The sequence below is a fragment of the Onychomys torridus genome, chromosome 2, assembly GCF_903995425.1.
Source record: "Onychomys torridus chromosome 2, mOncTor1.1, whole genome shotgun sequence".
Taxonomy (NCBI): domain Eukaryota; kingdom Metazoa; phylum Chordata; class Mammalia; order Rodentia; family Cricetidae; genus Onychomys; species Onychomys torridus.
This window is the reverse complement of record NC_050444.1, coordinates 123386433-123400683: the sequence shown is the minus strand read 5'-3', so window position 1 is coordinate 123400683 and position 14251 is coordinate 123386433. Positions and strand designations below refer to the sequence as shown.

At 46.2% G+C, this 14251-nt stretch overlaps 1 protein-coding gene across 1 annotated transcript in view; it reads left to right on the top strand.

The window, feature by feature from the left end:
- Positions 1-3573: 3573 nt before the first annotated feature.
- Positions 3574-14251, top strand: part of Mroh7 (maestro heat like repeat family member 7) — a 43752-nt gene continuing 33074 nt past the window's right edge. Inside the window, exon 1 of the mRNA XM_036178970.1 lies at positions 3574-4675. Within this exon, the coding sequence (XP_036034863.1) occupies positions 3574-4675 (1102 nt within the window). The remainder of the gene's footprint in view (positions 4676-14251) is intronic.

Genomic DNA, 14251 nt, shown 5'->3' with positions numbered 1-14251 from the left:
CTGGAGATCATCCTGCCTCAGTTTACTAGTTCTGGGGCTCTAGGTGTGTCCTAACATACTGAGCTGTTTGTTAAATGTTCTTACACTCACAGGAGCACACTCATATAGAGATCATCGAAACAGGGGCACTCCAGACAGGATATCCTGAGTACTTTGGCTGTGACGATGACAGTCCATGTGTATGCACATGTCCAAATGTGTACAGTGAACACAGGCACCGTATTTGTTTTTGTCAAGCAAGGTTTTGTGTAACCTAGGCTGGCTTTAAAATCTGATCTTCCTGCCTCTCTGAAGTGCTGGGATGACAGATGAGGGACAGTCTCGGCTCCTCTCTTTGTTAAAAATTAATTTAAAAAATATTTCATGCAACTGAATGTTTTGCCTGAATTGTACAATGTGAGCATGAAGTGTCTGTAGAGACCAGAAGAGGGCATCAGATCACCTGGAACTGGAGTTGTGAGCCACCATGTGGGTGCTGAGAATTGAACCTGGGTTCTTTGGAAGAGTAGCCCCTTAGTCTCTTAACTGCTGAGCTGTCTCCAGTCCCATATGTGTATATATATATATTTGAGACAGGGCCTCTCTATGTAGCCATGGCTAGCCTAGAACTTGCTGTGTGGACCAGGCTGAGATCTCCAGGTTCTGCTTCCCAAATGCCGGTATTAAAGGCATGTGCCATCACGCCCTGCCCCCCTCCACTCCGCTTAAAGAGCAATACCCACATGGTGTAGGGCAAGCCATGAGTTGCCTCACACTTTCAGGACTCTGAAGACTTGACCACCTACATCAGGATGGAGGCAGAGGGCAGGGAGCAGGAAGTGTCAGGGAGACTCTATCTGTCCTGTCCATCTGTCTGGTGGAAAAGGAAGGGAAAGGCAGGCTTGAGACTGTCTGCCAGGCACAGGACTTACTCACTGCCTTCCATGCTATGCCAGTCTGTATTACACCAGGTCAAAAATGCTCCCTTTGAGCCGGGCGGTGGTGGCACATGCCTTTAATCCCAGTACTCGGGAGGCAGAGCCAGGCAGATCTTTGTGAGTTCGAGGCCAGCCTGGTCAACAGAGCGAGATCCAGGACAGGCTCCAAAGCTACACAGGAAAACCTTGTCTCGAAAAACAAAAAACAAAACAAAAATGCTCCCTTTGATAACTGTGTGTGTGTGTGTGTGTGTGTGTGAGTGTGCGCACGTGCATGCATGTGCAAGCACCTGTGTATGTGACATAGAAACAGGTCAAGAGCAAATGCAGGTCCCTCATCAAGTAGAAGGAGGAAAAATGATGGGCACAAGCTTAAGACCGGGGCTTTGCCAAGGAACTTGAAATCAAGGTGCCCCAACCTTTTCAATCCCTTTCAACAGGTAAAATAGTTTTGGAGGTGATGGTAAGGCTACTCTTCCTGCTTTGCAGGCACCGAGTGTTAGGAGTGCATGTGGCTTCCCCTGGGCACCACAGTACTGACTGCCCTCTGCCACAGCCTCTAACAAAAAGCAGGAGAAAGGTAACATAGGAAAGCCTCTGCAGGCCTCACACTGCCTGCCAGACACCATAAGGGCAATGTCTCTACTGACGAGTCAGTGGGGGAAAGTCTCTTGTCCACGTTCATTCACTCACACCAGTAAGATGAGCTGACCTATGAACTTGGGACGACATGACTTCAAGTGTATGGCCCCTTCCAAAGCCAAGCCATACAGACACAGGTCGGTGGACTGAACAAGTGATTTAGGGAACCAGTATGTGAGTAAATAAGAGAGATGAATGGAAAAGGAAGTGAGCTAGTGAAAGAACGGATGAGCAAAACAACAAGAAGGTAAACCGAGAACCCAAACGTTACTGAGTGCCTCCTGTGCTCAGGTGCCAGGTGGGGAGTCAGAAGTCAGCAAGGAGCCGGGCAGAGGCAGTGCCTGGGTATCGAGTTTCCTGCCTCGTAGGGAAGCCAGATGAGTGTACCAGGAAAAGGGAAGCCCGCAAGATGCTCTGAGAGCCGACACGTGGCCCTCACCTGTTTAGAGAACCTACCAAGGCGCAGCTTTAAGTGGTAGCTGGGGCAGGGAAATGCAAGAGAGGCACCCAGCCCTGCAAAGGTGGAGTGGGGAGAGGGGTTTAGGGAGGGCTGCACAAGGTGATGCAGAAGAGGCCTGTAGGTTCTGCTAACAACTGGCGACTGTTCTAAGGACAACAGGAAGCCATAGACGAGTTTAGCCAGAGGGTAGGTGGCATAGAGATGGTCTTGGTCTCTCCTGCCCTGACTTTGACCTCTTTTGTATATCTTCCCAGGGGCCCACTCCTGCTTAAGAACACCATGCTGGCAGGTAAGCGGCTCTCATAGATCCTGTGGGGGAGGGTGACTCAGGGATAGGGCCAGGAGGCAGGGGACTGGGGAATTCACCCACAGTTAGATTGCTGAGCAAGTAGGTTCCTTCTCAGGAACTGTTGCGCATGCTCTTGCCAGGCTACAGCGTGCTCTGCCGAGGGACCTTTGAGACTCTGGGCTGTGAGTAGTTCTTTTCTTTTTCTTTCTTTCTTTTTTTCCCCCTGAGGCAGGGTTTCTCTGTGTAGCTTTGCACCTTTCCTGGAACTCACTTGGTAGCACAGGTTGGCCTTGAACTCACAGAGATCCGCCTGCCTCTGCCTCGGGAGTGCTGGGCTTAAAGGCGTGCGCCACCACTGCCCCGCACAGAGTAGTTCTAATGACTTAGGGGCTTGTCCCAAGATCCAGGGATCCATGTTGGTGAACTGAGGTCACATGGGCCTGGCTGAATATTGGATAACTCATAATAAAGTACCTTACTCTGTCCTTCAACCTTGAAGTGGGAGAGATTGCTCATTTGTCTGTTTATAGACTGACTTGTGTGCCTGGCACACTGTCTGGAAGCTGGAGATGCTCTGGGATCAAGGATACTCACAGTTACCCCCTCTCCTCCATTTTTTTCTCTTTCTTCCCTTCTTCCCTTCCTTCCTTCCTCCCACCCTCCTTCTCTCCCTCCCTCCCTCTCTCTCTCTCCCTCTCTCTCTCTGTCTCTCTCTGTCTCTCTCTCTCTCTCTGTCTCTCTCTCTGTCTCTCTCTCTCTCTCTCTTTCTCTCTCTCTCTTCCATTTTTGGAGACAGGCTGGCCTTGAACTATCCTCCCACCTCAGCCTCCTAAGAGCTGGGGTTACAGGTGTGAGCCACTGCGTCTGACTAGAATAATTGCAGTTCTTGACACCTAGACCTTGTCTCCAACGGCTGAGTCGCTAGAATGAAGAGGGATGAGTATTTTGGTAGGAGCTGAGATTGGCAAGGCATAGTGGGAGGTCCCAAGCCGAAGGCAGTGTATTTGTTCAGAACACGAGGTGAGGAGGAGCAGGATGAGGTCAGTATCCATGACATGGAATGGAGAGAGTGAGAAGGAAACGGATGTGTGATGGAGCCGGGAATGGGAGCTGGTAACAGCAAGAGGCCCTCATCCGTGACGGGGCGCATAGGACAGGGTTCTAGCAGGCTGCGTTCATCTTCTCTCCCAGGAGTGCTGCAGGGAACCCCACAGTCAGCAGCTGGAGAGAAGGGACAGCGGCATTAAGAGGCCTTCAGACTGGACATGGCCCTGAGTCGGGGTGCTAGTCTCATTCTGCATGAAGACTTAGAGAAGACACCAAGTCTCAACTCCTATAAGGTTCCAGGAATAATGTCCAACACCATGCCTAGGCCCACCCCAGATCTGACCCTTGCTCCTCTCCCAGCACATGGCTTGGCTCTCACTCCAGTCCTTCATTCAGCTCCGAGTCCTGACCCGGAGGGGGTCCCTGGCCTAGTGTCTAATAACATCTCCAACCCCAATGCCGGCGGAGCCACGACTCCAGCCTCCATCCAGATCAACAGCTGCTCTGTGGACACTGCAGACCAGAGTTTGAACTACATCTCCAGAGCCAACTCAGCAGGGACTCTCTATCCAGACTCACAACCAGTTGGAAGCCCCAGCTCTACACAGGCTGCTATTTTAAGTCCAGAGAATTCTTCTAGGTCATGCTCTGAGGATGTTCCCAAGTCCCTCTCAAATAAGGTTTTTGATTTGGGTCAGAGTAACTCTAATCCATCCAGGCCTGAGCCAAACCTATTTGTAAGGGCTCTTACCAGAGATGCCCTGGTCCGGAGTCAGAGCATCTCTAGGCAGGGCTCACAGGTGCCTCTTCTAGCCTCCAACACTTCTTTGGACCATACGCGCTCTAGAAACATCTCCAAGGTGAACTTGGGTACAGTCTCAAACCCAAATGAGTCCATCGCATTGACTTCATGTACTATTTTTGCATCTGTTTCCAAAGAAGCCTTGAGTGCATCCTGGAACACAGGCTCCAAGGGGTCCATTTCCAGCAGCCAACCCAGGACTGGTTTAAATGTGTCTGTCACTCGGGCTTCACGTGTTAGCCTGATTCCTGGTTCTAGCGAAGGGCTCAGCATGCACTCAAGTGCCCGAGCACCCAACTCCACTCTCTCTCCATCTTCCTGCATGACACTGGTCCTGGGTTCTGAGTCTCTGAGCATGGACTCCAGCTTCATGGTGAGCGACACCTCCACCTTGACCCTGAGCAGCCAGCGAGAAGATTATTCTGAGGACAACAGCATCCGCACCATGCCCCTGGAGGGGAATCTGGGGAAGTGGGACAGCCTGCAGGCTGTCATGGCTTTCCGCAGCCCTCCTGAGGGTGAGTAGGGAAGAGGAGGTAGCCTAGGAGGATTATCTATTCAGAGCCACAAGGCAGGGTGGGCAGTGGAGAGGAATGAGAAGGGAGCAGATGTACTCACGTCTCACAGCACAGTGGCAACCATGCTCTCTGGTCAGCACTTTGGCCAGCTGTATGACTTGGGAGCTACTCAGCTTCCTTGAGTGTCAATTTTTTTAACTGTAATATGGTAATCCCGGCCTTGAATTTACAGAGATCCACCCTCCTCTGCCTTCTCAGTGCTGGGATCTCAGTGCTGTTCTGAGCAATGATCCTTCCATTCTGTCCAAATCCTGAGTCCATCCTCTAGTCATAGGCCCTGTTTAGAATGTCTTGCTCTTTTACATAAATGTTAGCCCTGACTCCCTAGGCCGGCTTGGCCAGAGGAACAGGGAAACTCTAGGCTTAGCATGAGATTTGAAGAATCCCTGATCTCTGGAGCCAATGCCTCCCTCCTGATACTCAGGAGGTCTGTTGCTGTGTATTCTTGCAGTTGGTATTTCTTCCATATTTTTTGTTTGAAGACAGGGAGGGTCTCGTGTATCCCAGACTGGTCTCAAACTTGCTACATACTGGAAGGATGAACCTGAGCTTCAGATCCCCCTGCCTTCACATTTTAAGTGGAGAGATTCCAGGTGTGTGACACCACATCTGGATCAATCAATAGTTCCTTTTTTGTTCCTGTACCAATGCCTTATTGTGATTATGCGTGTGTGTGTGTGTGTGTGTGTGTGTGTGTGTGTGTGTGCATGTGTGTACAGAGGTCACCCTCAGGTGTCACTCCTTAGGAGCCATCCATCTGTGTTTTGAGACCACCCGCATCTCTCATTGGCCTGGAGCTCACTGAGTAGGCTAGAGGCTGGCTGGCTAGGGAGCTGCAGGGAATCACCTGCCTCTGGCTCCCCAGCACTGAGATTACAGACACAGACGACTAGTATCTGCTTTTTCCATGGTTCTGAGGATTGAACCCAGGTTCTCATGGTTGTGTTATGAGCACTCTACCGGCTGAGCCATCTCCCCAACCCTCATATTGTGCTTTGAGAAGTTATCATGATGTCTAGGCTTGGCGGCACAGGTTGTGATCCTGGCACTCAAGAGGTGAAGGCAGAGAGAGTAAGAGCAGTGGCTTGCCTGGGTTATATACAGCAAGTTCAGGACCAGCCTATGTTATGAGACTGTCTCAACAAAGTAAAAAGAAGCAAGCAAACCCATGGCTTTGAAACTATGTATGCATGTCTGCCAGGGTGAGAAACCATTCATAAAACCCCACACAGATTCACTAGCCATTGGTAAACTTTCATTCCTCCATACACTTTCATTAACTGTTGTAATTTTTATTTATTTATTTGTTTGTTTGTTTGTTTATTCATTCATTTATTTACTTTTGGTTTTTCGAGAAAGGATTTCTCTGTGTAGTTTTGGTGCCTGCCTGTCCTGGATCTCTCTCTCTGTAGACCCAGCTGGCCTTGAACTCACAGAGATCTGCCTCGCTCTGCCTCCCGAGTGCTGGGATTAAAGACGTGCGCCACCACCGCCCTGTACATTTTATATAAGTGGAGTTATATTATTTATGGCCCTTTGTGATTGACTTATTTCACACAGCAACTCATTTTTAAGTTTCACTCCTTCTGTAGTGTGAACTAGCCATTCCATTTTGGGTGGGTGGGGGTTTGAAACAGTTTTTCTGTGTAGTCCTGGCTGTCCTGGAATTTGCTCTGTTGTCCAGGTTGGCCTCGAACTCAGAGAAATCCACCTGCCTCTGTAGCATGAATCTTAAAAGTTCTTATTAATAAAATCAAACCTAAGGCCAGTTATTGGGGTGAATGCTGGAAGATCAGAGAAGCAGAACAAGCCACAGCCACCTCTCCTTGCCAATTCCTCAGCTGATCTTGTTTCCTCAGACGGGAAGCCTCTGAGTCTTTATCCAGAATTAATCTCAGCTGAACTGTGCTGCTCAAACCCTAAAAGCTTAACCAGCCAAAAGCTTCTAGTTTCACACCTTATATATCTCTCCGCTTTCTGCCATCACACCCTGGGATTAAAGGGGTGAGTCACAATGCCTGGCTGTTTCCAATGTGGCCGTGAACTCACAGAGATCCAGAGGGATTTCTGCCTCTGGAATGCTAGGATTAAAGGTGTGAATGCCACCATTTTCTGGCCTCTGTATCTAGTGGCTGTTCTGTTCTTTGACCCCGGATAGGTTTATTAGGATGCACAATATTTTGGGGAACACAATACCACCACATTTCCCCCTTTTTTGTCTAAAATTTAAAAAAAGCTGACAACTAATACAAGGAAAATTATCCAATAAGTATATACAATATATATAGTCAAGAATTTTACATTAACAATGTCTAGTCCATTAATATTTGACAGATTCAGATAAAAACTCCATTATATATATTAACAATGTCCAGTCCAGTAACATTTGATAAACTCAGACAAAAAATTTTCATTACTTATGATGTTTAAAACAAGTAGTTCAGGGGGAAAAAAAAGAAAAAAGGGGAAAGAAAAAAAAAAAAGAAAAAAACCCAAGTAGTTCCTTTTTAAAAGTAGATTCATTAATTGACCTTTTTATCTGATCATATCCATATTCTCTCTTTTTTCATAATAGATTCAATAATCTACCTTTTGTCATTTTATATCTTCCTCTTTTTCTTTTTAGAGTAGATTCAGTGATCTACCCATTTATCCTATTATTTCTTTATCTTTTTTCTCAGAGTAGAGTCAATGATCTACCTCATATCTATATTCTCTTCTTTCTTTTTTCTTTTTTTAAAACAAAACCTCTGAATCTAATCTCCACGTTCAGCTTTTTTCCTGACCATTAACAATTAACAATTTGTAACCAACCGTTGTAAACAATGATAATGTCCAAAACTCATTAACCGACCAAAAACCTCTCATCCCACCTCTTGGGAATGTGGGCATCGTTTTCTTAAAATTACTTCCAAGACATCTTAAGGGGATCCTGAAAAGAAAATTTTTGGGTTAATTGTCAAGTCCTATATCATTTGTCCAGTCTCTGCGTAATGGGAAAGTACAGGGCTTGTCTCAAGTCCTTTTAAAAGTAGTCTGTCAGGCTGGATCATCTCAGCTAGCCATCTCAAAATTGTCCTGAGTAGTTTGTAGTTCAAAGCCGATCTTTCTTTTCCATAGTGTTAATCAGCTTAATGGCTTTACCATAGTCCATATGGAATCATCATTGTGGGCTCCTGTCATCTTTTTGAAAATTTCAAATTTGCTGTTTGGCGTGGTCATGGTTCTCTGCAGATTTTTTTTTTTTTTGCCTCCTCTGTGGTTTGGAGCAATCACAGTCTGATAAATGTCTGTCTCTCAGAACCATGAACATTCTTCCCTAGAAGAGAAAAACTTCACAGCAATTTCTCCCCAGCATTTGTCTTGCCAAACATTTCCCAACTGACCTTTGCCGATGCTTTCTTGTAACACGATTGCTGGGATCAAAGGCTTGTCCCACCACCAACTCAGCACTTCATTCTGTGTCTGGAAGTATTCTCTCCTGTGGATATCCACATTTTGTTTATATCTATTTGTTACCTCTTGTATAATATTGGAGGGACCAATCTTAATATTACACATCCCAGGGGCTCAGGAGAGAGAACTACTAACTACAAGGACTATTTTTGGGAAATAGAATCTCAGCAGAAGCTCTTTAGTCCACTCACTTTAATTCATCATCTGACTCTAGCTTTACAGTTATACACCCAAACCATCACAATCCTCCCCTCCACCCAGGTCACCCAGCCTGAATTTCCTTAGGCAGCGACTGTCAGGCTTCTAGGGTCAAATGGAGAGGTGATAAGAATCACATAGAGGGGCAGTAATTGTTAATTATTATTTGCAACCCAAAGGGGAAGTGACTAATGAATTAATTAAAGGCTAAATTTGGGTAATATCTAAGAAGAGGGATCTTATTGCACAACTATAATCTTGAACGTGATTGATATAAAATGCTAAAAATCTATAAGTTGCTAAGTCAATGGGAGAAAATAAAAGTGCCTTCTTTTCCCCCAAGGCTCCTATCTGTCCAAGCTATCTGCTGGTTTTTTTTTGTTTTTTTTTTTTTTCTGCAGGGTGGGGGAAAGTGTGCTTGGTCACCAGGCAACCTGTGTACAGCTGGATGCCTCTGGTGATGCCTTTTTTTTTTTTTTAAGATTTATTTATTTATTATGTATATAGAAGAGGATGCCAGATCTCATTACCGATGGTTGTGAGCCACCATGTGGGTGCTGGGAATTGAACTCAGGACCTCTGGAAGAGCAGTCAGTGCTCTTAACCTCTGAGCCATCTCTCCAGCCCCTCTGGTGATAGTTAAAGGGAGATCTGGAACTAGAGGTAAGATTTGGGAAAGGAGGAAGTTAAGCTTATTGGATATCCGCCAGGCCTTCTCAAATGGGGAGTCTGGATGCCTAAGTCTGTTCTTAGAGAGTACAGAGGTATCTCTGATAAGGAAGGTACTTTCCTTCAAATGGGGATGGACCTGGCTGGATGCTGCCAATGATGATAATTATAGGGAGGCTTGAACTGGGGTTCTGGCTGACCATAGCTGTAAATGCAGAAGGTTCTCTAAATATTCCTAGAAGTGGTTAGGTAAGAGTTAGAGTTCTATAAAGTTAGTAAGGCTGTAAGAAAGGAGGGTCCGAGCTAAATTGTGTAAAGCTATTAGTTAACGTCCACCTGTCCTAGGTGGTGTTTCCTTGTGTAATTTACCTTAAATCAGGAGAGTTGCATGTGGACTGTTATTACTGCTAGTCCTTGAAAGTGGCTAAGGGAGATATCTGATCCCAGAGAAAGCCTTTCCTGAGGCTGTTCTCCAAATACCTGGAATGTGTATATCCAGAGAGTGATCAGTCCACACTGTTAGCCCTTCTTAGGGAAAAATCAATTGGGAAAACTATGAGGGGCAGTAATTGCTAATTATTATTTGCAACCCAGGCACACATGATTTTCATAACAGAAGACAGCTAATATATAACAAGCGAAGTAACACCAAAAGCTCCTTGGAATTTGGCTTCCTCTGGAGGAATTCCTTGATCCCTCCAGGTAGTGACTTTGCCATAACCAGCTGAGTTCTTATGATGTATTCCTGTGACCCGCAGCAGTTACCAATTATCTCTACCTCATAATAAATAAATAAATAAATAAATTAGGGCCTTTTTACTTTTTGGAATCATGGAACCAAGGAAACTGATTCTTGATTGACCAATAGAGCAAGGTATAATCTTGCTATGTGGTTCAGACCAGACTCCAATCTCTGTTTTCCTGCCTCAGTTTCCTAAATGCCTCCATGCCCATGTGAAGAAGGCCGGATTTAGAAGAAGCAAGGAGGAAGACAGACAGCTTCTTGACTTGTTGACAGTGGAGAAGTCATAGATACGAAGAAATGAGAGGAGAGACAGACTATTGGAAGGAGAAATACTCAATGTCTTCTGAGAATCAGTCGAACGTGGCTGGGAATTTCCTTTTGTTCTTTTAACTATTTTCCTGTTCTCACAGCAGCTGTTAACTGTCATGGTAATGGTGGTGGTGTGTGTGCTCAGGACATCAAGATTTAGCATGGAGATAGACTGTAATAAAGTTAGAGGTTGTCTGGCAGTTAGATTTCAGCTGGTTTTGGCTGGTCCACCTGAAGAGACTGCTGGCCCACAGACAACCACCACAGATAAGCCAGATCAGGGCAGTATAGAAGCTCAGCTGAGTCACCTAGGCAAGGTGACATACTGACACATTTGAGTTTCCTCTGTATCTCTCTCTCTCTGTGTCTCTCTCTGTCTCTGTCTCTTTCTCTCTCTGTCTCCATCTTCCTCTCTTTCTCTTAACAGACAGGGTCTTGTACCCCAGACTAGCCTTGAGCACCCTTGAACTTCTGATCCCTCTGTCTCCCACCTCTGGAGTTTGGGGATTACATACATGAACCAGCACACCTGGTTTTGTATGGTGAGGATCCTACTCAGGGCTTTGTACATGCTTGGGAAGCATTCCACCAGCTGAAACACATCTGTAGCCCTCTGTTGGCTATTTAAAAATTTTAAAGTTACCTTTATTTGTTGATTGATTGTATGCCACAGCACTTGTATGGAGGTCAGAGGACAATTTGCAGGAGTCTGTTCTCTCTACCATGTGGGTCCCAGGATCCAACTCAGACCATCAGGCTTGGAGGCAAACACCTTGACCAGCTGGGTCATCTCATTGGCTCTCTTCCAGCTATTTTAAATAATGCTGCTATTGCCAGAGTTAGGTAGTCCCAATGAAGTGTCATGACACTTTCCCTAGAAAGTCCAAGTCAAGCTGGGCGGTGGTGGCACACTCCTTTAATCCCAGCACTCGGGAGGCAGAGGCAGGCGGATCTCTGTGAGTTTGAGGCCAGCCTGGTCTACAGAGCTAGTCCAGGACAGGCTCTAAAGCTACAGAGAAACCCTGTCTTGAAAAACCAAAAAAGAAAAAAGAAAAAGAAAGTCCAAGTTGAGCAGCCATGAAGGCAGAAAGGAGCTTTATTCTCAAGGAAGCCCATGGGGAGGAATGGAGGTCTCACAGGCTGGGGCTTGTCTGGGTGCTCTCAGCAGTTTTAATGTTCCACAGGGATGGAAAACAAAGGTTAGGGTTGGGAGAGCTGGGGGTTTCCATGGTGGGAATCCAGGTCTGCTTGGGCTGGCCACAGTCTGGTTGATAGTTACTTCCTCCATTATCTCAGGAACCGCCATGCAGAGAACTTGGTTGGTGCAGAGAAACTACCCTGTTGTGTGGGGTGGTTTGGGTCCTTTATCTTAATATCTTTGTCAGGCCTGGAGTTACTGGGACTAAGGTAACTATAGGGAAGAAAGACCAAGGAGAGCCCGGAGGAAACGCAGAAACAATATGGAGCTGCCTGCGTCAGTGACTGGGCCTTCCTGGTAGCAGAGTCCCTGGCCAGGGGACAGGTGTGAGGCATGTCTGCCTTTTGTTTTCTTTCCTCTGCAATAACACCTAACTTCTAGGATGCGGAATGACGTCTGATGCTGAGGAGCTTCTTATACACTGACTGGGCAGCTGTATGCCTTCTCTGGAGAGATCCTTTGCCTATTTTTGTTTTCTCCTCCCTCCCATGTTCCTCCTCCCCTCCTCCTTTCTCTGAGACAGGGTCTCATGCTGCAGCCCAGATAACCCGAAATCCCCTAGGTAGTCTGGGTTGGTCTTAGATTTTCAGCAATCCTCCTCCTTCAGGTCTTCCAAACGCTGGGACAACAAGCATGAGCCGCCATGCTTGGTTTTAATTTTTTTTTTATTACAAAGTAATAGAACACTTGCATAGTGTGTCTAAGACCTGCAATTCTTTATTCAGAGGAGAGAGAGAGAGAGAGAGAGAGGGAGAGAGAGACAGAGAGAGAGAGAGAGAGAGAGAGAGAGAGAGAGAGAGAGAGAGAGAGAGAGAGAGATTTTAAAAATGTATACAGGGTTTGGTTCTGTAGCCCAGGTTGTCTTGCAACTCATGATCCTTCTGCATTAGCCTATTGAATTCTGGGATTCCAGATGTGTGCTACCATGCCTGTGTCTCTGCTCACTTTTATTGGATACACCTAGAACAGTGTGGCTACAGAGTAGGCACACACTACATGTGTGTATGTATTCGTGTGTGTGTGTGTGTGTGTGTGTGTGTGTGTGTGTGTGTGTGTGTGTATGTGTGTGTTGGAGGTGACTGAACTCAGATCCTGGCAGGCCTGGTTCACTTTACCAACTGAACCATCTCCCCAGCTCTTTAAATATTTTTTTGTTCGTTAGGTTTTTTTTAAACATATGTATATGTGGTATATGTCCATGTATGTACCTGTTCACATGTGTGTGGGTGCACATGAGTTTTGATGGCTGAGTCTGACATCAGGAGTCTTTCTTGACTGCTCTTTATCTTATTCATTGAAGCAGGGTCTCAATTGAACACAGAGGTTGCCTATATGGCCAGTCCAGCTAACCAGCTTGCTCCTGGGATTCCCCTCTCCACCTTCTGAGACTGACTGGCAGGCCATCATACTCACCCTGCATCTGTGTGGATGCAGGGATCTTTATCCAGGAAGCCATCTTCAGCCCCTTAATTTTTTTTTTCAAGACAGGTTTCTCTGTAGCTTTGGAGCCTGTCCTGGACTAGCTCTGTAGCCCAGGCTGGCCTCAAACTCACAGAGATCCACCTGCCTTTGCCTCCTGAGTGCTGGGATTACAGGTGTGCGCCACCACCGCCTGGCCCCCCTTAATGTTTTTAATATGATTTTTAAAAATGCTTATAGACTTGTCAAAAGCACATCTTTAAAATCTTTCTTTTTCCTGAATCACTTGTTAGTAAGCTGCCAAGTGGTGCCCCATCACCCCTAAATTTTCAGCACATTTCTTTTTTTTTAAATTAATTAATTTATTTTTCTATGATCAGCTTGATACAGTATAAATTATTATTTTAATAGCGAAATGTTTCATTGAAGCTTGCTCAGTAATTGAGTGAAACCAAAACTTATTATAAGCCACAGTCATCCTAGGGTCCCCCCTGCTATATATATAACCTCCATGGTTCTGTTTCAGCACATTTCTTACCAAAAAACAAGCACAAAACATAATCACCATAAATAAGGCATTAATATTTATATGTCTCTCCACTGGATTCTCACACCCTATTCAAGTGTGACCAACTCTCTCAGCACTGTACTCTTAGCTCAGGCTCCAGTTCAGAGTCTTGTCATTCTGTCTGTCCTGTTCCGCCTCCTTCTGTTCTTGGTCTTCCCTGTCTTTCTTGTCCTTGATGCATGCAAGATTGTGGGTTGGCGCGATTCAGGTCCTGCAGCGCTGGCCGGAATAGCTGGGCGGCCACAGTGGCTTTCTCACGGCGCCCCTCTGGAGGCTCACGGTTTTGATCCTTATGGCTGATCACCCCCTCGTCTGATAAGAGGGCTGCCTGGGGGGCTGCCACTGGACGCCATTGTTTCCCGTTGTAATATCTGATGAGGGGGCTTTGAAAACAGAATTATCCCACTACTCCCAACTTCCAACTTAGGGGTGGATTTATTCGTGTCGTTTTCTGGTTTATTTAAGGGCTCTAAACCAGTTGCTATCATTAGTTATGTTGATAAGATTTCCTTAGTCTGACCAGCAGAACTTCCTCTAGGTAAACATGGATGTTCTTCCATTTTCCTCTGAGTCCTCTTTCTTGCTTTCTGGGGCCAGATGTCCCAGGCTCATTCTAAACTTCCCTGGGATCTCCCATTTCTCCCAGGAGCCTCGCTGTTTTCAGTGAAGAATAGTATTTAGAAGTTAATGTCTTGTACCAGTGTGTCCTCTTTCCCCGTGGCTAGCCCTCCAGCATCCTCTGGCAGTTCAAGATCCTCCTGAATCCCAGCTCTCCCAGACTCTGGCGGCCCTTACCTCAGATGGATAGAGATCTGTTCTCCTCCAGTGTCCCCTTGAGCAGAAGGCTTTTATTGGCCTTCCCCTTCTAAGTCCCCATCACTGGTCCTGTTGGCTAGGAGAATGGGACACTCTATTGGCCAAGCTTGGGTTGCAGACCAATCCCTCTTTGAGAAG